Consider the following 18,228-nt stretch of genomic DNA (forward strand, 5'->3'; position numbering starts at 1 on the left):
GCTATTTATTAGCCTATCACCCTCTATTTCTGCATGGTGGTCTTGTGTGGTTGTATCTTTGGTTTATTTCTTAATTGCATCTGCCGGTGGCAACGGAGTTTTAAAGTTGTTATCGATAGGAAAACAATATGGTCAGGTGTTCAGTGCATGTGTCCCGGCTGGGCCTGGAGTTTGGATAAGGCTATTGTGTACATATCCGATTTGTGTTTGAACCATGATCCAAATATAATTTGTATCTTCAGAAAGTGGTGAATGAATGCTCAGGTTGTGGTCATTGACTGGGATGTTGCACACATACTTAGTACCTGATGACAGCTGTATGACGTCAACGTTCAAGCCACCAGCAGCTTCGCCGGTGAAGTGAATTGGTATGAGCACTTGCATCAACCACCCAGCATCCAGCTTTCGTTCACACTCGGGAGATCGCCGTGACATTTGATCCAATTTCAAGTAGTGATTGGATGGGTACAGCTCCCAGGGATGTTGCCGAGACATAAGCTGATGGCAGCCCGCAAGGATAATTGAGGGTCGAAGTCCGTGGCTCCGTGCCTTCATCCTGACGTATTGCATACTACATCTGTGCATCAAACTATATCAGCCTTATCTACTTTCCTATCTACTTTTGACATCGTTTCACCACCTTTCAGATCGGTTTGCCGAGAACAACAGTATCACATAGCACACCTCTACGAGATCTCAACTATCTCAATCCACCCAGTCGTGTGTCCATCATGGCGCGCAGAGAAAGCACCAAGCAAAACCTCTTCGTCGTCTCCAACCGTCTCCCCCTATCGGTCAAGAAGGCTGATGACGGCTCCTACCAATCCTCCCTGTCGGGCGGCGGCCTGGTCACCTCGCTGTCGGGTCTCACTAAAACCACCCAATTCAGCTGGTTCGGCTGGCCAGGCCTCGACGTCGCCGAAGAGAAGGACCGGGAGTCGCTTCGCAAGAGCTTGGACGAACACAACGCGATTCCGATCTTTCTAGACAATGAGTTGGCGCACGATCACTACAACAACTTCTCCAGTAGGCAGCACTTTTTACTCCTGTGTCTCTTTCCTATTTGAACCCAAAGTCAAGCTAACCCGTCCTACAGACTCAATCCTCTGGCCTAGTCTACACTACCAATCCGGTGTCTCCTTCGAAGAAGGCCCCTGGGAGTCGTACAAACGCGTCAACGAGATCTTCGCCGACACGATCGCCGAGAAGGCCCTGCCAGGTACACTGATCTGGGTCCACGACTATCATCTCATGCTTCTACCTCGGCTGCTGCGCGACCGGCTGAAGGACAAGAACTGCGCGATCGGGTTCTCCCTGCACACTCCCTTCCCGGCAGGTGATTGGTGGAGAAGCCTGCCGGTGCAGAAGGATCTGCTGGATGGGATGCTTGCCAGTGATGTGATCGGGTTCCATACGGAGGAGTACAAGCAGAACATGGTTCATTCTGCCGAGGCACTGTACGTTTCCTTTTCTGCTTCTTTACACCTTGAGCTACTGCTGACACTGTTTATGGTGTGACAGGGGCGCGAAAACCGATACCCCCGGACAGATCGAGTACAGGGGTCGGAAGGTTGTGGTGGAGAAATTCATCGTCGGGATCGATCCGCAGAAGTTCGCGGACTCGCAAGCGAATGAAGATGTGCAGAAACGCATCAAGGAGCTGCAGGAGCGGTACAAGGGCATGAAGATCATTATCGGGGTGGATCGGTTGGACCACATCAAGGGGCTTACGCAGAAGCTGAAGGCATATGACACGTTCCTGGACCAGCATCCGGAGCTCAGCAACAAGGTGGTGTTGATTCAAGTGGCCGTGCCGAGTCGCGAAGATGTCAAGGAGTATCAGGATCTGGAGACGGAGATCAGCACCATTGCGGGAAGGATCAATGGAAAGCACTGTGAGTCTTTCTCGTCTTGAACTGCTTCAAGAATGTCTGGGGGCCTCAGCTAACCGTCTCTTTCCTGCAGCAACGGCCGACGGATGTCCACTGATCTACATGCACCGATCGGTCAACTTCAGCGAGCTGACGGCATTGTACTCTGTTGCGGACGCGTGTCTGCTCACCTCTACGCGCGATGGTATGAACTTGGTTTCGTTCGAATACGTGGCGTGCCAGGCGCAACGGCACGGTGTGCTGGTCCTGTCCGAGTTTGCGGGAGCGGCGTCGTTCATGAAAGAGGGCTGTCTGACCTTCCACCCGGCCAATATGGCGGAAATGGTCGATGTCCTTTACAAGGCTGTGACCATGGGCGATGAGGACCGAGAGAAGAACTACGAGACTTTGCGAAAGTTTATTGAGACGAACACTAGGTGAGTGTTTCTGGCTCTGGTTCGTGGGTCATGACGTTTACTGATCGATGGTTGGAATAGTGCGAAATGGGGAGAGACCTTTATTGACACGCTGTATGGACGCTTGAGAAGCTCGTGAGAGTCAATCCGAGCAGGACGAGGATTGGGTAAAGTACATGACACGTTGATACACACATAACGAATGGCAGTGATGTTGTACGTACAAAGCGAAACATAATTTTCTTCTTCGCAGAGCATGTGATCGACTGATCTCCATGCCAATTTTGCGCATGTGCTTGTCTTTTCTTTTGCCTGTACGAGCGAAAGCTCTGTCCCTCCGTGCTTGTAGAGTGTCCTTTTTGGTACCATAGGGGTCTCGTGGTACTGGAAGCATGGAGGGTCTTTTAGACAAGGGTTAGCGAGAGCAAGATCCAGCTAACGTGTCTAGGTACTCTTCTCTGGCCAAAGCTCAGCACCGAAGGCGACAACATTCCTGTGATAATACCTGAATCTACAGGTCTACTTCAACTGCTTACCGTCATCATTGCCATAATTCATTGAGAAGGTACCAGAAAGACAGCAGAGATCAATTGATATTCATCAAGGTCTCTGTCTACGTATATGGAACAGCGATCCCAGGGGCTTTCTTGAAGCAGAAAAATCTAACCGCGTCAGCAAAAACTCTACCCATGTGTCAAAAACAGGATCTTGACAACAGTCAGACCGTGGGAGATTTCTTTATCCTTTACCATTGACCACAAGAACGACCCAAGTTGACCATGGAATATACTCAATACACGCGGTTTTTCCTTGGGGTCCGACAGTCGGTCGGCTGTTTCCGCATTCAATCCTGAGCCCCGGAATATTTCATGTTGTCCTTTGGATCGGTGCTCGAGTAAGCTCTCCCCGGAGTTTATTTACCTTGATTTCCTTGCCTCGGGGCACACAAGTCCCCCAATTTTCCACATCCGCCCCTGAAACTGAACCTGATTCCTTACGGTCCAGGTCATCTTCGAATCGGCGATGTCCTTAAGTGGTCGCCACAGACGAAAGCGACCTTGTCACCGGGTCTGGGATGGACGGATCACCGCTGATTGTCGGCCAGGCTACCGTGTTATCAATAATAGAGGGAATATATAATCGAGCTGAATCTTATGCTGACGGAATAATGGACAGTCCATCACTTTCAGTTTATTAATTCATGCTGGACTCTATCTCTTACCGTCGCGACAGAATGGCCCGTTTCAAATGGCTACTTGTCGCTGCCTATGCTACGCTGGCTGTAGCGAATCCTCTGCCTATTTCAGAGGCCGATCACCTCCAGACTCGTCAAACCGGGATAAATGCGAACGATATCATGGGTGGATCTTGCAAGGACTTCACGTTGATCTTTGTCCGGGGAACATGGGAAGCAGGCAACATGGTGAGCCAGTTTCTCTTCAAGTCTCTTAGCTACCGCCCCTATCGGCACGCCGTCCTCTTGATTTAACACCAATATAGGGTGCAGTCATTGGACCGCCCCTTTGTGCCACTCTAAAAGAGCAGATCAGCCCTAATCGAGTGGCCTGCCAGGGTGTCGACGGCATGTACAGCGCTGACATACCTCAAAACTTCCTCACCCCGAACACGGATGCGAAGTCCATCGCGTCCGCGGCCACTATGCTCGAGCTGGCGACAACCAAGTGTCCGAAGACCCAGGTCGTGGCTGCTGGATATAGGTATGGCTTACTCTCTCGACATTCTTTGTTTTCCCTAAGCTTGGGGGCTCACCTTCCTGATCTTCCCACTCTTTACACAAGCCACCAGCTGACCCAAGATGATCAATAGTCAAGGCAGTGCCGTCATCGACTATGCCATTCAAGAAGTCAAGCACGAGGTCCGCAACAGGATCCAGGCGGTGGCGTTGTTTGGGTTTTCGCGAAACATCCAGGACCGCGGGGGCGTCCCGGGCTACCCGCAGGACCGAACCAAAGTGTACTGCGCACCGGGCGATGTGGTGTGCGACGACATCTTGCTTTTGTTGCCGCCTCATTACACGTATTCTGTGTATGCGAAAGACGCATCTGACTTCTTTGCATCGAAAGTGAATCAATCCAACTAGGTGGTTGTGAGTATACAAAAAGGAGTTGGATGGGCTCAGGTTTGGACTTTTGACTTGTTGGGGCTCAGATAGATTGTTGCTTGCTTACTCCGCACAGATTGACAGGTTTAAAAGTGGGAGTTAGAGCTTTGCCTATACAGATTGGTTATGTCTACGTGCTCATTCAATTGCAGCTAAATGATATCGACAAGCATGTGATCAATTCCCAGTAGGCTGGATGGACCCTTTATGATCCCTTCCAATTCCCAACTACACCTCCCTTCCAATGACTTAGCACTCACTCGGGATAGCACTGCACCGCCCTCGCCGGATTCAGCAGCTTGATAAATGTATCTTCCGTCGAAATCGTCCCCACGACATCCCGACAGGGCAGTCTAGTTCATGCACCTTTGTCAGCCAATATCCCCGAGGCCAACACCCATCTCATAGCTCACCCGTCACCCAGTGACGAGCGCAGCACAGCAGACCAAGGCAAATAACGTACCCAAGAAGATAACACTCGACTTCAACCGGAGGGTCCTGCGGCAACAACGTCGCGTTGTACGCCCTTGCAGCACATTAGCCAGGTTCCTCCCTGAGTAGAGAATTCAAGGAGGGAGAAGAACCTACGTCAGAGGGAGATCCGTACAGGTGGCCGGCACCACGGAGCGGTTGCCGATGGGGACTTGCACGGAGGCGGTGGAGTCGGGGATCCCCAGGGTGGAGCCGTAGAAGCTAACTTCCTTTGGGAGATTCGCTGTTAGAGACTGACCTTGAGGTTGGAGGAATGGGGTCAGGGGCTGGTACAAGTTCAACGAAGGTGGCTGCGAGGGTCAGAGGTACGGGGATCGGTAGCAGGAGGAGGGAGGATAGTGGGAGGATGGTGGTGCTGGGTTTCATGGTTTCGGGTTTGTGTGATGGCGCTCAATTTGGTGCAGGTTCTGTCAGGCTGGAGGTTGAATGAGAATTTGGAATTGAGGGTGGTAGGTAGCGTAGGGGCTTGTTATATATGCGCTGCTGGGCGAGGAGCTATAAGGATTATTGATATAGCTTTGCCCCCCGAGAGTGCACGGAGGAGTACGGGAGTAGGGAGTCAAGTGTAAGCTCATCGACTGGTAGTTAGTGCTTATGCAGGCACTATAAATATCCGTGCTACTATGTATGTCTCAGAATCGAAGGTCATAATATATTGAAATATGATTCAAAGCAGATATCAAGTGTCGTATCTGTGGCGCCTGCTTCTACGTAGCTGATTGACTTGGGGGAGGGCGATAGCTGCCTAGTAATCAACTTCTTATCCAGCTTACCTTTCCCATGGAATATTTCCAACCCAATTCAGCTTCGAACGCATACTATGCTGCTGCAGAATTATCAAATATCGAATCTCCTTTACTCCCGCCTCAGAGAATGGAACTGATCGATCGATCCTGAAGAACCCCCCCCCCCCCCCCCCCACTTCCTCACCGGCTATACCCCACCTCTTCCCCCCACGTCCGCCATGATCGACAAACCCGTATCTCCGCCATCGGCACTGAACATCGGGATCGCGATTGCCGAGTTCGATCCGTCCGTTGCCCCCCGCCAAAACCAAACCGAAGCTGCGATCAAAGATAACTTCCACGTTCAGTTCCCTTCTCCTTGCTCTACACTCACCTATACATATGCACAACCCTCTGAAAGCATCTCCTTCCGTCCCCAACAACAACAAAAAGAAAATGCCCCCCATCCCACAAGTCCAGACTGCCGCCTGGATCGCGAATCCGCGCCCGCACGCGCAGCTAGAACTGCGGCATGATATCCCGGTCCCCGAGCCGGCTGACGGCGAGGTGCTGGTCAAGCTGGAGTGTACTGGTTTCTGGTGCGTTCGCCTTTTTTCCCGGTCTTTCTTGCCCCGGGACCGGGCACTGGGACTGATTACATGGTTGGTAGTCACTCGGATCTGCATTGCATTTATGGGGAATTGCCGTTGAGTGTGAATGTGGTTGGGCATGAGGGGGTCGGAAGGGTGGTTAAGCGTGGGTCCTCTCCTTTGTGACTTTTCTGGTGCTGTTGTATTGCGTGCGAGAGTGGGAGGTGGTTGGCTGATTGTGTCTTGTGTGCATCTGAATGATGCTAGTCGGTCCGAATGCCCCGAGTGATATGCTGGGTAAGCGAGTCGGTGTCAAGTCTGTTCCCTTCGTCTCTTCGGCTTTGCTTTCGGTTTCCTGTTGTGGAAGGGTGGGGTAAGATTGCTTCCAGTTGGTATTTATGGCTGACGCTTCTTCTTGTTTCATAGGTGGCTATGGAGTAGTTGCAACGACTGTCCGACGTGCAAGGTCCAGTATACCAATTGTCCGAATCAGAGGAATTCGGGGCGGGTGTGTGTTCATGATATATCGCTTTCTCTTTTCGTGGTGAAGTTCCGAAGAGGCTGACTTATCCATAATCCAGAGTGTGCCGGGGACGTTTCAGCGTGAGTGGATTCTTTTTTGTTAGGGACTTTTGGGTGAATGGCTGATCCACGGTTCTTATAGAGTACGTCGTCTCACCCGCCGACTTCGTGTCTCCGATTCCGGAGAGCCTGAAGCCGGAAACTGTTGCCCCGTTGCTGTGTGGTATAGCTTTCCCCTCCCTCCACTATATGCTTGCTTCATATCTAATGAGTCTATCCCAAGCTGGCCTCACCATGTACGGCGCATTGAACAAGCTAGACATGTACTGCGACAAGGGCGATTGGGTGGTGATCATGGGTGCCGGCGGGGGACTGGGTCATCTGTATCTTTCCCTACCCTCTCCCCTCTCTTCCAATCCAGTATACACGGCGTACTAAATGCTCCCGGCGGATAGAGGAATCCAAATCGGCAAGGAAATGGGCTACAGGATCATTGCCGTGGATAGGCAAGTCCCTCTGACCGCCAGCCAAACCAAGAATTCCCGGCTGACGAGCTTACAGCGAGTCCAAACGAGACATCTGCATGCGATCCGGCGCGGAGGCATTTGTGGACTTTAGCGACGACGTATGAGTTCTTAAGAGCCCACCATCTACCAGATCTTGTCGTCATGAAAACTAAGAACCCGCACTGCAGCCCACAACCCACATCCAATCCCTGACCGACGGCATCGGCGCCCACGCCGTGATCGTGGTCGTCGGCCTGGAGAAGGCCTACGAGCAGAGCGTGGAGTTCCTCCGGCCCGTCGGCACCCTCGTCTGCGTGGGCCTGCCCCGGCCGGACTACCACCTCCCCATCTCGCCGCTGATGTGCGTGGACCGCGGGTACCGGATCGTGGGCAGCGCCGTCGGCACCGAGGATGAGATGCAGGCGCTGCTGCGGATGGCGGTCGCGGGCAAGGTGGTCACCCATGTGACGGTGTTTGAGCTGGAGGAGATTAATCAGGTGGCGGGGTTGTTGGAGCGGTTTGCGGTGGAGGGCAGGGCGGTGTTGAGGATTCCTGCTTAGGGGGGCTGGACTCTATACGTTTATCATGTGGGCTAGAGGGTTCCCTCTTTTGCGGTTTGAAGGGTTCTTTGGCGATTATTGTCTGTGCTGGGTGGGGTGAGGGGATGCTAATAGGTTCTATACCTACTCAATTCTGTTCTACGCTAAGGAAGCAGTGAGTATCGGAGTTGATTCATTGTCATGTCATTATCATGCCGCTGGGGTCTTGATTTATGTATATAAGGGAATAGAGTCTTGATCTTCCACCCTTCCAGCGTGGTATGTGCATTTGCGTTTCAATGTCTGTACGCTTATGCGAGGAGACGGCCGCGCATGTTGCCCTCGCGGAGTGCATCGTACTTGAAGCGCATGGTCAGGTACTCTTTGTATCCATCAGCTGTTAGCTCTGTACCTAGTTGAAAGGAATTTTACTGAAACAAGGAAGAGAAGCACTCACCCTCAAAGTTGATGCTGCCGTCGTGGTTCTCGTCGAACTCCTTGGCCTCATCGGCGGTCATGGAGAGACCATCCTTGGAGATGTGGCGGGCGGCCTCGTCGAAGGACATGCCCACTGGAGTTGTGGTTAGCCAACCCCATTTCTCTTTCGCATGCCCAAAGGACGGATAAAGTGGGTGGGTTCAAGACTCACAGCAGCGGTCGGAGGACTGGGCGAAGCAGGCACATAGTCAGCGTCGAGAGTCCGTGCAGCACCGGGTATTGTAGAAACCTACCGCTTCGTCGTACTGTTTCTTCATCTGCTGGAACCAGTCCAGGGAGTAGTAGAGGTTCTATTTCACCGTCGTTGTCAGCTTGTCTTTTCTTGTGGTATCTGGAAATGAGGAAGGGCTGTTCACCTTAGCGTCCTGGACCATTTTGAATGATGCTGTTCCGACTTGAGGATCCTTTGGATTGAAGAAGACTGTTCGATGCTCCGTTGGCTGGATGGCTTGGGATGGAAGAGTTGATCGAGCTGGGTGCTCGGGGGGTTTATATCCCTATTCTTCTGGTCTCGTCCACGGCATCGATATAGAGAGTGGGTTGAATACATCCCACTCCAACCCCTCCAAAACCCTCGATATTCAGTTGCCTTAGGGTGGAGGTGAGGTGTCAAAGGTCCACTACATGTGCAGTGCTGCTTGCTTCCTTGCGTGGCAGGGTCCAGTTTGGGCATTTGAGCATACAGCGTACAGCAAGCATCCAGCAGCTGCAAGCGTGGGAACACAGCTGGGTCCACAGTGAAACGGAAGCTCGTGCAGGTATACTTCCAGGCAAAGTAGCTGGAGGTACCTTGGAGCTCTATCAGCCCTATCACGGGGAGACAATTAAGCTTTGCATATGTGGACTGCGGGGTTGGAGGGTAAGAAGGTAGGTAATTGTTATCAGGTGGTCGAGCTGTATGCTGCATGTCGAAATGCCCAAATGGCCTGCTGCTGCTGGTGCATCATGTATGGGTCTGAGAGACCTGGGTGTCTGCGACGAGCAAGAGCTCAAATGTGATCGTCGCGTAGAAGGAAATCAGGTGTGGATGGTGGGCGGTGGATAGAGGAGGGGCGTGTTTAGGCGAAGGCAGCCATACGAAAGGCAGCCATACGAAGGAGTTCAAATTGGATGGTCGGGGTTATGGCTCGTCTGGTTCGATTGGACTCGCAACAAGCGCCGTCTATCTCAAGCAAAGGCGTATCAGTCTAGTGCCAATCGAGTCCTCTTAGCAGTCTCAGGTCCTGTATCCCAACATCTTCATCTTCTCGCTTTCTGATGTCTACCGGTTGGAATCTAGTCAATCCTCGAGTCGTTCTTAGTCAACATGAGCAGCCTACCTCAACATCAACAGCACAACCACTCACAGCGTAGCAAGAGACACTCACCCATCTATCCTCGTATCCTCACGCAGTCGCAGCTTGCACCTCGCGCACAGCACAGTCCCCCTCCCTCTTCTGCATAAGATCCCCGTGACCGTTGCGCGTGTCATATCGATCCAATCTGGCCGGGGATGTCGGAACCTGGAAAGCCCCGAAGCGAAGCTCGGGAGTGATCGTCGAATTCTCTTTCCCCGTTGAGGTCAGAAGGCGGAAAGTGAACGTGGAACGGAGGGGGGGAACAAAGCTGCAGCTGTAGGCAGCTAGCTGCATGCAAGGCACTCTCGGTCGAGTTTAGTTTGCTTTTCGCCTTAGCCGCTGGGCTCCGCTCATCCCTCGCCTGATAAGGCTGCCACATTCTTTTCCCGCTGTACGCGCTGGGGGGGAAATTCTGGCATGCTCCGGTGCTCATGCTGATGTTAGAATGGTGGTGGAGAGGCGAAGGGGTAGGGGCAGAGATGAAAGAAAAATGCCGCATGGAAAGGAGGGGCATTTGACAGCTCAGAGGTGGGTGGGTTGGTGGGTGTAGGATGGCGGAGGGATGGAGGGGCACGACAAATCCTCAGCACTGTTGATTCATTCTACCTTCCTTCCAAAATAAGTCACACGTTTTTGCAATTTGTTCCACTATCCCATCCTTCATGACCGTCGTTCTCTGATCACCTCCTCCAAAACAGTACTGAGTGATTCTTCGTCGTCTGATTTACATCTCGATCAAGTTTCCTTCCACTCCACCGGCCACCATTTCTTCTCTCAGCTCCTCCATTATCATCCCTTCCCTGATGTCCTGCTCGGTGAGCTCTGTCTCGCCAAATTCGCGATCCATATCCTCGGCTGGTCTCGCGCCTTCAGCGAGCTGATGGTTCAACCCTCCAACTGGGGCCTCGCACTGGGGACATCGGGCCTCCTCCATGGGCATGCCGCATTCGCCAATGGTGAACTATGAGATGAATACATTAGCAATTCTGTGAGTAGTACGGAATGGTGGGTGGTCAAGCAAAAGCACGACGTTGTACTTCAGCGTTGAAATGACAGACACTTACTGGGTGATTGTTGTGGCAATAATACCAGTGCCCCGTTCCCGCGAACTGCTCCGCCATCGCTCTGTACACCTGGCGTTTCTCCTCGCTGGTCACCAAAGCATAGAACGTCCCATCATTGATAGTCCTCCGTGCGTCTTTGATATCCTCCATCAGGTAGCCCAAGAGCTTCGGCGACCTGGTGCACAATCTCTCACAGAACGCAAGGTCGTCTTGGGCACGCTGGCGGGTCTTGTTCTCGGTATCCATCTCAACAGTCTTGCCGAGTGCTCGCATATTGCTCAACGAAAGCATGGAAAACAAAGCAAAGTAGATCCCAGCTTCGACTCGTTCTTGCAGAAGACTAGCCTTCATGGTGGTCTGCTTCAGCGAAAGACACTTTTCAATCAGAGACTTGATGTGACTGGCCGTCAGTTGGACTAGGTTATTACGGATGCGGTGATCCACGTTCCGGTTGCTGCAAATGTGATCCCAATCGCGGAGTACGACCCAGCCGAGTCTGAGCCCGAGGACCTGCCCACGCAGGCCGAACCCAGTTTGTATGGCGGATTTATCAGCGATGGGCTTTGTGCTTGTAGTTTCGTTTTGGCGTGAAATGGTAGACGCGAGCATGTCGTTCAACTTGCCTAGCGGCTGTTCCGCGGTCGCAACAGACTTGACGTATTCCTTCACCTTCTTTACCAGGCCGATCCCTGCACCTCGATAAGCTTGTACTGCGCCTCTGGCTTGGTCGTTGCTTTTCGAGCCACCAGCCTCATGGATCCAATACTTGAGGAACTCGGTCCGCGACTCGTCAACTTGCTTCTCGAAGCGAACAATCTTGTCTGCGAGCTCGGCATGCTGTGCACTGGCCAACGTGACGAACTTGCGGGTAAACTCGTCCAGCAGAAATCTTTTCAAGATACGACTGTATCTGTTGATGTCTCTGAGGGGGCGACGGCACTCTGGGCAGCCCTTCAGCGCTGACCCGGGCATCATCTCCCAATGTGCAGGCTTAGCTCCAATAATCTCGCCTGTAGACGCATCAATATTGAAATATTCATTCATACTTAAAAGTCCATCCAGGGAAGCAACGGTATAGAAGTGGTTGCACGGGAGAAAGATTAGGGGCGATGCATCCAAGTCAATCTCTCTGTAGGTCTTGAACTCCAGAAGGTCAACCTGCTGTTGCAGGACTTCGTGTGGAGCACATATTTGACAGAACTGCGAAGATGGACATGGCTCTCCACACATTCCCGGGCACTGATGTCCACACGGCTTCAATCTCTTCTCGCAACGTCGACTGCATGGATTGTTTTCACATGGAACGGCACAGGGGAGCTTGCAAGCTTCGCGGTGTTCGCAGCCAGAATCACATAGCTCTGCGCACGGAGGACACGGTTCCTTGCACGTCTTAAAACAACGGCTATGCTTGCAGTGTACTTCACACGGGCGGCGGCAAGGCAAGCATGCCGTTGCAGGATGACATATACGGTCACAGGAATGCGCGCAATTTGTGAAGCCCTTGCGACAGACACTAATGCATCTACCATGATCAAGGACAGTCACTTCCTTCCTTTGGACTCGACAGGAGGAGCATAGTTTCTGACAACTATGCCCGCATGGTAATTCCAGTCCACACTGAAGGGAGCACTTCATGGGCTTCCCCTTCTCGTGACATTGAACCTTGAAGCTGTGATCACACCAGGGCAATTTGACGATAAGCTCTGCTGTGCATTGCACAGTGTCAAGTCTGTTCATGCGTGAGCATTCAACCTTGTCAATCCTATGTCCACAAGATAGCATGACGTTGCAGACAAGGGCGGTACATGGGCCACATGGCTCGTAGCACTTCTTCGCGCATGGATGACCGCACCGGCTCATTCGATAGCACTTTTGAAGGCATTTGACTGCTTTGTGCTGTTTGGATGAGTGGCATTTAACCACACAAGTATGCCCGCAGTTCAGTCTCAAGCCGCATGTCTCCGCGCAACCACCCTCCGGGGACTTGACGGAGAAGTCGTCGGGACACGAGACCTGCATGGCATTGTGGGGATGGCGCTCGCAGTCGAGCTCGATATACGGTCCAATGTTCTCGTTCTTTTCGAACAGCTCGATGACAGACGCCCACATCGGCGCTGTTGAGGCCGTGTTTGCATCGCCAATGAGGTACATGCCATGTTTTGCACGACTGGGGGGGAAGAAATATCAGCGACGGTTGTCCAATCTTAACTTTATTTTCTCGAACATGCTTACCTTAGTAGAACATTGATGCGGTTCGGGGACTTAAGGAAACCGCAATTTCTGAACCTGTTGCTCCGGACCAGGGAAACAATAACAACGGTTGCCTCCTCGCCCTGAATTGAACTCATGGTTAGTTTGGTGCGCAACACAGTGGCGTGAAGAAAAGTGGAAGGCGGTACAGATCTAACGTACCTGGAAATTGTCAACCGTTGACAGTCTCAGAGCGTCAAGCAAGCTACCCTTGCTCACGACACGTTGTCCCTGGAGCCATCTTTCACCACGACCGCTAGGCTCATTGGCTATTTCTGTAACCTCCGCCTCACCCAGTCCTTCAGTATCTCTCTCACCAATTATAAGGGTCATCTCCTGTTCAAGAATATCCTTAAGCATTCTCAATTGTCCGACGTATGGTGTCAGAACAGCAATCTCGCCAGGACCATACTTTCCTTGTCTCAGAAGATGCCTTACGAGCGATATCACCATGTGAACTTCCCATGTATTAGTCTTGCTATGCATGGGATCTGAAGGGTCACCATCATCTTCTGTATTCCGATGGTCAAGCCAAAATAGTCGGTGCTTCATTCCCGCAACAGCAGGATACATAGTTGTGGAAATGTGATCTTGCAACTTCGGATAGAGCGTCTCACGAACTAGATTAGCTACCGAGGGATGCATGCGTCGCTGGATATTCAACTGCGTAACAGGGAATCGACGCCCTCCCGTCTGTTCTTCGTCGCCATCATTGCCTCCAAAATGGCTATTCGCGAGTCGCTCGAACAGTGATTCATCGAGGCCGTATTTTGCTCCTTCACGGTCATAACTCATGGAAAGTCTGAGGGTGCTGATCCGTGGACGAAGCTGAAGGTGATCTCCGATCAGAATGGCATGCTGCACCGATGGCAATAGCGCGGTCAGGACATGCGATTCGAGTACCTCTCCAGCCTCCTCGCAAATCAAGACTTTAGCCTGAACGCCACGAATTTGGGACGAAAGATTCGCCAACATCGTCGTCGTGACACCTATGACTTGGAATCCTTGCAGCATGCGAGCTTCGGCCGCGTGATATATGGCGGTTAAGTTCTGCTTCTGCCTGTAGTATGCTTTCACTAAGGACGAGAAGACTTTTCGAAGTTCATCGCGTGCTCCCTCATGCCAAAAGTCATGCAAGCGCATGCGTTCTGCCGGCGAGAGTGTCCACACGTCGGCCTGCAAGAGTTCTTCGGGAGAACGCGGCCCATCGATCTCCACCCAAGCACTAGCATCATCGCCTTGTGTCCAAAGCCTGAAAGCCTCGACCTCACTTCGGTCGGGGTCGACAGCTGTGATACGTTCTGCTTCGAATGGGAAGCGCTTCTTGACGAACCACAGCGTCATCTCCATGCCACCGGTCTCCATCGATCTGCATACTTGTTCGAGTTCCGCCGAAATTTCTTTGAGTTTATCATGGTGGGAATTCCGCTGATTATTATAAGCCCGGATAAATGGCCCTCGATCAGCCTGTTTGTAACTGTCGATAGATAGTGCTTCCAAGTGTGGGAATGCGCTTCGCGGGCCAAGGCGCACGATGCTTGTAATTCCTGCATTGAGGAGACCTTGCAGAAATTGATCGAGCGCGTGGGGAGTGTAACATACACATAATATCGGACCAAGGTCAAGCAAGTCCCGATTCGAGGATAGGCACTTGGCCAGCTGTATTCCGACGTATGACTTTCCTGTTCCCGGCGGTCCCTGTATGAGTGCAATCTCGCGGCGGAGGGCCCAGACTAACGCCGTCGCCTGACCCTTGTCGAGGCTTGTTGTGTTCGCAAGCTCATTTGCTACCCACGCTGGGTCGTCTTGGAGAGAGAAGGATGGGGTAGGGTCATCGCTGCTTCTGCTTGTTTCGGTGCTGTCATCCGCGATCGGGTCTCCAAAGAGGGAGGATAGATCCAGAGACTTGTGGACATCAAGATAGGCAGGCGGGGGCACGGTAACATATTGTTCCACGGGATCGATCGACGCAATCTGCTTCCGGGAATTCCAATCTGGACGAGGGACAATCCAGGTGGCGAATGGTAGATGCTCTGGGCGTGCATACTGAGCTTGCAAGCATTGTAAGACACCGTCAAATGAGTTCAAAAGCACGGCTGGAAACTCGGCCAACAAAAGCGGCTTTTTATTGTTCTTGAAGCGTGCAAAGTTGAAAACATTTGTGAGCTCCGTTTCATGAAAGTGATTCGTCAATCTGAGGCTGATCGAAGCGCGTGTAGCACTAGCAACGAGACCATGGACGGGTGTGGGCACATTTTCTCGTGAAGCAGGTGGATTGGCGTTGAGGTTGAGATCTCTTTTAGCAACCTGGAAGAAAGTCACAGAGACGTTTGTGTGATCTTCACCGTCGACTAGAGCAAGAACCACCGGACTCTCCTTCAAGGCTTGAGAGTTCTGCCACCATTGCTTGCGTCGGGCTGGGCTCATGGCTTTCAGTCTTGAAGGCTGGTCAAATTCGAGATCAACTTCAATGCCCTTCTTTCCACCCGCTCGGACCTGCCGGACATTCACCCCAAGATAGATACGCGCAGGCGTGATGTCACTATCACGAAGGATCCTTCGCTTCAAGCGCCAATCTGGCTGGTGCACGAGGACATCCCAGTTGTGCAGAATCAAGCGAATTGAGTCGCGGAGCAAGCCAGCGGTATCCTCACGCAGCAGGCGGAACTGGTTATCGAGAAGCCGACGAATACCAGTCTCATGTTGGTCCAATGTATCGAATACCGGATCTCTCGCTGGGAGAAATTCTGCTCGCTCGAGAGAAAAGATTTCGTTTATGGTTGGGAGCAGGCGGATGTGTGGGATATAGGCGTGATCATTGTCGTGTCGAGGCCCATGAGCAGATAGCTCGCCTGGTAAGTCGACTTGAAACTCTTTGGGCTTCGGTAGCTTGTGTTGGCTATCATGATGAAAGGAGACGGCTGTGGAGCGATTGAGCGACTCGCCCATGGACAGGACATCTTTCAGCTTTATGATGTTGTCATGAACCCACCGCAAGCTATGAGAGGCAACGCCACTGAAGATATCTTCGTCTTTATAACAGGTGCAGAGACTTTCAACAATAGGCGCAAAAGCAGTTTGAATGGCAGCCTCTTGGTTCAAGGTCAAGGTGGTAAGAAAAGCTTTTGCAACAAGCAGCAGTGTTTCTTCGAATTCAGACACGTCATTGTTCATTGACCTCTCATTGGCAGTGTTTGATTCAGCTTTCATGCGAATAACGTGCTCTGTCACTTGAGTGAAGAATGAAACAGCACGGCGTCCACCGGGCCCATAGATCACGTTATAAATGGTTCCCACTTGACGTTCGAGCGCAAGGGATGACAAAAGTCTGTCATTCGTGATAAGCTGAAGAAAGAGGATACCGTGAACCTGAAACATTAGACCAAGGACACTATATGACTTGGCAAACTCGGTCTCAACGATATGTCGAACAACAGCAAGTCCTTCTTCTGTCGCAAGACTTGTGATGAAATCCTGACGCTCATCTGAGCTTCGCTCGATCATGAACAGCCCCTTCTCAAGAATGTCTTTGACTTGCGGTGCTGAAAGCGGCTCCGGAGTCTGTGGAGGTAGAGTTCGGCTAGCTCTTTGAAGTCTAGAAATTGTAGAAGATCTAAGGCATTAGCAGAAAGACTTGAAGTGCAGCACTGTTATTCTCGTACCTGGTCTCGATCGGTGCGACAGGGAATGTTTGAGCATTTCCGCGCTGCACTCTTCTCACCATAAGTCTTGGTCCACGAGAAGGGTTTCCACGTGAAGGATTTCCATGTGGACGGTTTCCGTGGGGAGGTCTTGTGTCTTGATCATCGGTTCTCTGCATTTCAGGATCTTGATTCCGAGAGACTTGACGTCGACCGCGACGGGCTCTACTTGATCCCATGGCTCTTGGAGGGCCTAGCGGCGGTTGGCCAGTCCCAACCATGGCTCAAGAAGCTGGGGTGTCTTTTAAGTCTCTTGAATCTCTGAAAGAAAGAAGTTTAAGTCCAAGCTCAGATGATGTTGGTAGAAAGAAATTTGTGCGGGTTAACACGGGATGGATGAGGAGATCAAAATGAACAAACAAAAAAGGCGGTTGGTTTGGGCAAACAGAGGGACAAGCTTTTCGAGTTGTTATCAAAGAATTAGGCAGAAACAACATGGAATCTTCAACCTTTCTTCACGTGGGGTCACCTATGTTCAGTTTCTGACTTTATCTTGATCATATACATTAGGGCAGATTCACTGAGTATCTGCGCACGGACCGCTTTGATATACAAGAAGTGGGTCCAGGGCTGACAAGGCGGTGAGGCTGTCATGAATGGCAGTTACATACTGCAAAAACACCAAAGGTCAACTAACTATTTTCTCATGGCTGAGTAGGCTGTCAACGAATGCGTGTTACTAAGGTAAGAGAATAATGTCATAATTAGTGATAATTAGTGGGTCAAGTACTATAGCTCACTTGCGCAGAATATAAATGCAAAGAGTCTTCGTTTGCTGTCATCGGATATGATTTAACACTCAGGATGAGCTGAAACAACTTGGAAAACATGTAGGACTACCTGTTCGATATACCCAGATATGGCTAGGTATCAGGCTCAGTTGAATCGAGAAATCTGGCAGCTTGGCTTTGATGCAAAGACATGTAAAGCCAGCGATGAGGTGATCAGCAAAGTGGTCTCATTAAGCGTAGAATTATCTCAATAGCGACATGCGAGCCTGACAGGGCGAGAAGTGCTGCTTCATCAGATAAAAATACATTGCATTAAGCGTCAATGCTAGTTTGATGTGCAGTATAGTAGAGAAGATTCCAAGTCCTCTAGAGGCCAGTAAGCATTGAGTCAAGATTCAAAAGGGAGGCAGGCATCCATGGCACGACCTACAGCATTGATCACTTACATCGTAGGCATAGTCCTTCGTGTCTTTTTGTTTCTCCTTGGTTTCGACACTATGTGCATTTTGTACGAACTGAACAGGTTTGTCTTCGCAAATACTTCGAAATAATGTCTTGGGTGTGGCGGCCATAATCACATCAATGCGTACTGCTACCTGGACATAGGCAAACATGGCTGTATGCCTCTCAGCACGGCGGAAGATTCTGAACGACAAATCTATCCGTCTCATCCAATGTCTTATTGCCAGGATAGATGCAGCAGAGACGCATGTTCTTTGTTACACGAGCAAAGGCTCGACATGTCGCAACTATGCTCACGTACAGCACGTTTCATCGAGTCTCAAATCTGTCGATGGTCAAACATTTTTCGAACTGTGCATATTCCGATTATAGTGTAACGAGGTCTTCAGTTGCAAGTTGGAG

The 18,228-nt window shown here is 51.3% G+C and overlaps 7 protein-coding genes across 7 annotated transcripts; 3 read left to right on the plus strand and 4 right to left on the minus strand.

The window, feature by feature from the left end:
- Nucleotides 1–66: 66 nt before the first annotated feature.
- Nucleotides 67–696, minus strand: BO66DRAFT_113825 (uncharacterized protein). Its single transcript, XM_025641845.1, has one exon. It carries the CDS (start codon nucleotides 583–585, stop codon nucleotides 133–135), a length of 453 nt encoding a protein of 150 aa, XP_025502866.1. The 5' UTR covers nucleotides 586–696; the 3' UTR covers nucleotides 67–132.
- A 35-nt stretch (nucleotides 697–731) lies between these two features.
- On the plus strand, nucleotides 732–2,426 carry BO66DRAFT_325390 (trehalose-6-phosphate synthase; the record flags this gene model as incomplete). The annotated part of the gene is made up of 5 exons (XM_025643868.1): nucleotides 732–1,026; nucleotides 1,097–1,457; nucleotides 1,522–1,895; nucleotides 1,966–2,308; nucleotides 2,369–2,426. 5 exons carry the CDS (start codon nucleotides 732–734, stop codon nucleotides 2,424–2,426), a joined length of 1,431 nt encoding a protein of 476 aa, XP_025502867.1.
- Nucleotides 2,427–3,521: 1,095 nt separating this feature from the next.
- Nucleotides 3,522–4,388, plus strand: BO66DRAFT_412226 (cutinase-domain-containing protein; the record flags this gene model as incomplete). The annotated part of the gene is made up of 3 exons (XM_025649343.1): nucleotides 3,522–3,710; nucleotides 3,788–4,005; nucleotides 4,115–4,388. The coding sequence occupies 3 exons, from the start codon at nucleotides 3,522–3,524 to the stop codon at nucleotides 4,386–4,388; spliced, it is 681 nt and encodes a 226-aa protein (XP_025502868.1).
- A 153-nt stretch (nucleotides 4,389–4,541) lies between these two features.
- On the minus strand, nucleotides 4,542–5,436 carry BO66DRAFT_392575 (uncharacterized protein). Its single transcript, XM_025647551.1, has 4 exons — nucleotides 5,175–5,436; nucleotides 4,998–5,110; nucleotides 4,873–4,935; nucleotides 4,542–4,762 (listed from the first exon to the last, which is right to left on the minus strand). Exons 1-4 carry the CDS (start codon nucleotides 5,265–5,267, stop codon nucleotides 4,666–4,668), a joined length of 366 nt encoding a protein of 121 aa, XP_025502869.1. The 5' UTR covers nucleotides 5,268–5,436; the 3' UTR covers nucleotides 4,542–4,665.
- A 646-nt stretch (nucleotides 5,437–6,082) lies between these two features.
- On the plus strand, nucleotides 6,083–7,804 carry BO66DRAFT_325355 (zinc-dependent alcohol dehydrogenase; the record flags this gene model as incomplete). The annotated part of the gene is made up of 10 exons (XM_025643866.1): nucleotides 6,083–6,225; nucleotides 6,297–6,382; nucleotides 6,484–6,532; nucleotides 6,643–6,724; nucleotides 6,798–6,819; nucleotides 6,881–6,961; nucleotides 7,022–7,121; nucleotides 7,194–7,248; nucleotides 7,304–7,363; nucleotides 7,433–7,804. 10 exons carry the CDS (start codon nucleotides 6,083–6,085, stop codon nucleotides 7,802–7,804), a joined length of 1,050 nt encoding a protein of 349 aa, XP_025502870.1.
- A 290-nt stretch (nucleotides 7,805–8,094) lies between these two features.
- Nucleotides 8,095–8,655, minus strand: BO66DRAFT_439444 (uncharacterized protein; the record flags this gene model as incomplete). The annotated part of the gene is made up of 5 exons (XM_025651156.1): nucleotides 8,095–8,165; nucleotides 8,241–8,354; nucleotides 8,433–8,448; nucleotides 8,515–8,571; nucleotides 8,638–8,655. 5 exons carry the CDS (start codon nucleotides 8,653–8,655, stop codon nucleotides 8,095–8,097), a joined length of 276 nt encoding a protein of 91 aa, XP_025502871.1.
- Nucleotides 8,656–10,029: 1,374 nt separating this feature from the next.
- BO66DRAFT_421080 (uncharacterized protein) lies at nucleotides 10,030–18,106 on the minus strand (the record flags this gene model as incomplete). The annotated part of the gene is made up of 5 exons (XM_025649927.1): nucleotides 10,030–10,579; nucleotides 10,683–12,849; nucleotides 12,915–13,015; nucleotides 13,095–16,417; nucleotides 18,088–18,106. The coding sequence occupies 5 exons, from the start codon at nucleotides 18,104–18,106 to the stop codon at nucleotides 10,343–10,345; spliced, it is 5,847 nt and encodes a 1,948-aa protein (XP_025502872.1). The 3' UTR covers nucleotides 10,030–10,342.
- Between the last annotated feature and the right edge of the window lie 122 nt (nucleotides 18,107–18,228).

Source organism: Aspergillus aculeatinus (assembly GCF_003184765.1).
Source record: "Aspergillus aculeatinus CBS 121060 unplaced genomic scaffold BO66scaffold_30, whole genome shotgun sequence".
Lineage (NCBI taxonomy): Eukaryota > Fungi > Ascomycota > Eurotiomycetes > Eurotiales > Aspergillaceae > Aspergillus > Aspergillus aculeatinus.

Bases quoted from the DNA above. Each gene is read 5' to 3' on its own strand.
- BO66DRAFT_113825 (XM_025641845.1), bottom strand. From the start codon at position 585: ATGCACAGATGTAGTATGCAATACGTCAGGATGAAGGCACGGAGCCAC.
- BO66DRAFT_392575 (XM_025647551.1), bottom strand. From the start codon at position 5,267: ATGAAACCCAGCACCACCATCCTCCCACTATCCTCCCTCCTCCTGCTA. The intron at 5,111-5,174 runs GTACCAGCCCCT...AATCTCCCAAAG, and splicing joins CAGCCACCTTCGTTGAACTT to GAAGTTAGCTTCTACGGCTC. The intron at 4,763-4,872 runs GTACGTTATTTG...TGCATGAACTAG, and splicing joins GTCGAGTGTTATCTTCTTGG to ACTGCCCTGTCGGGATGTCG.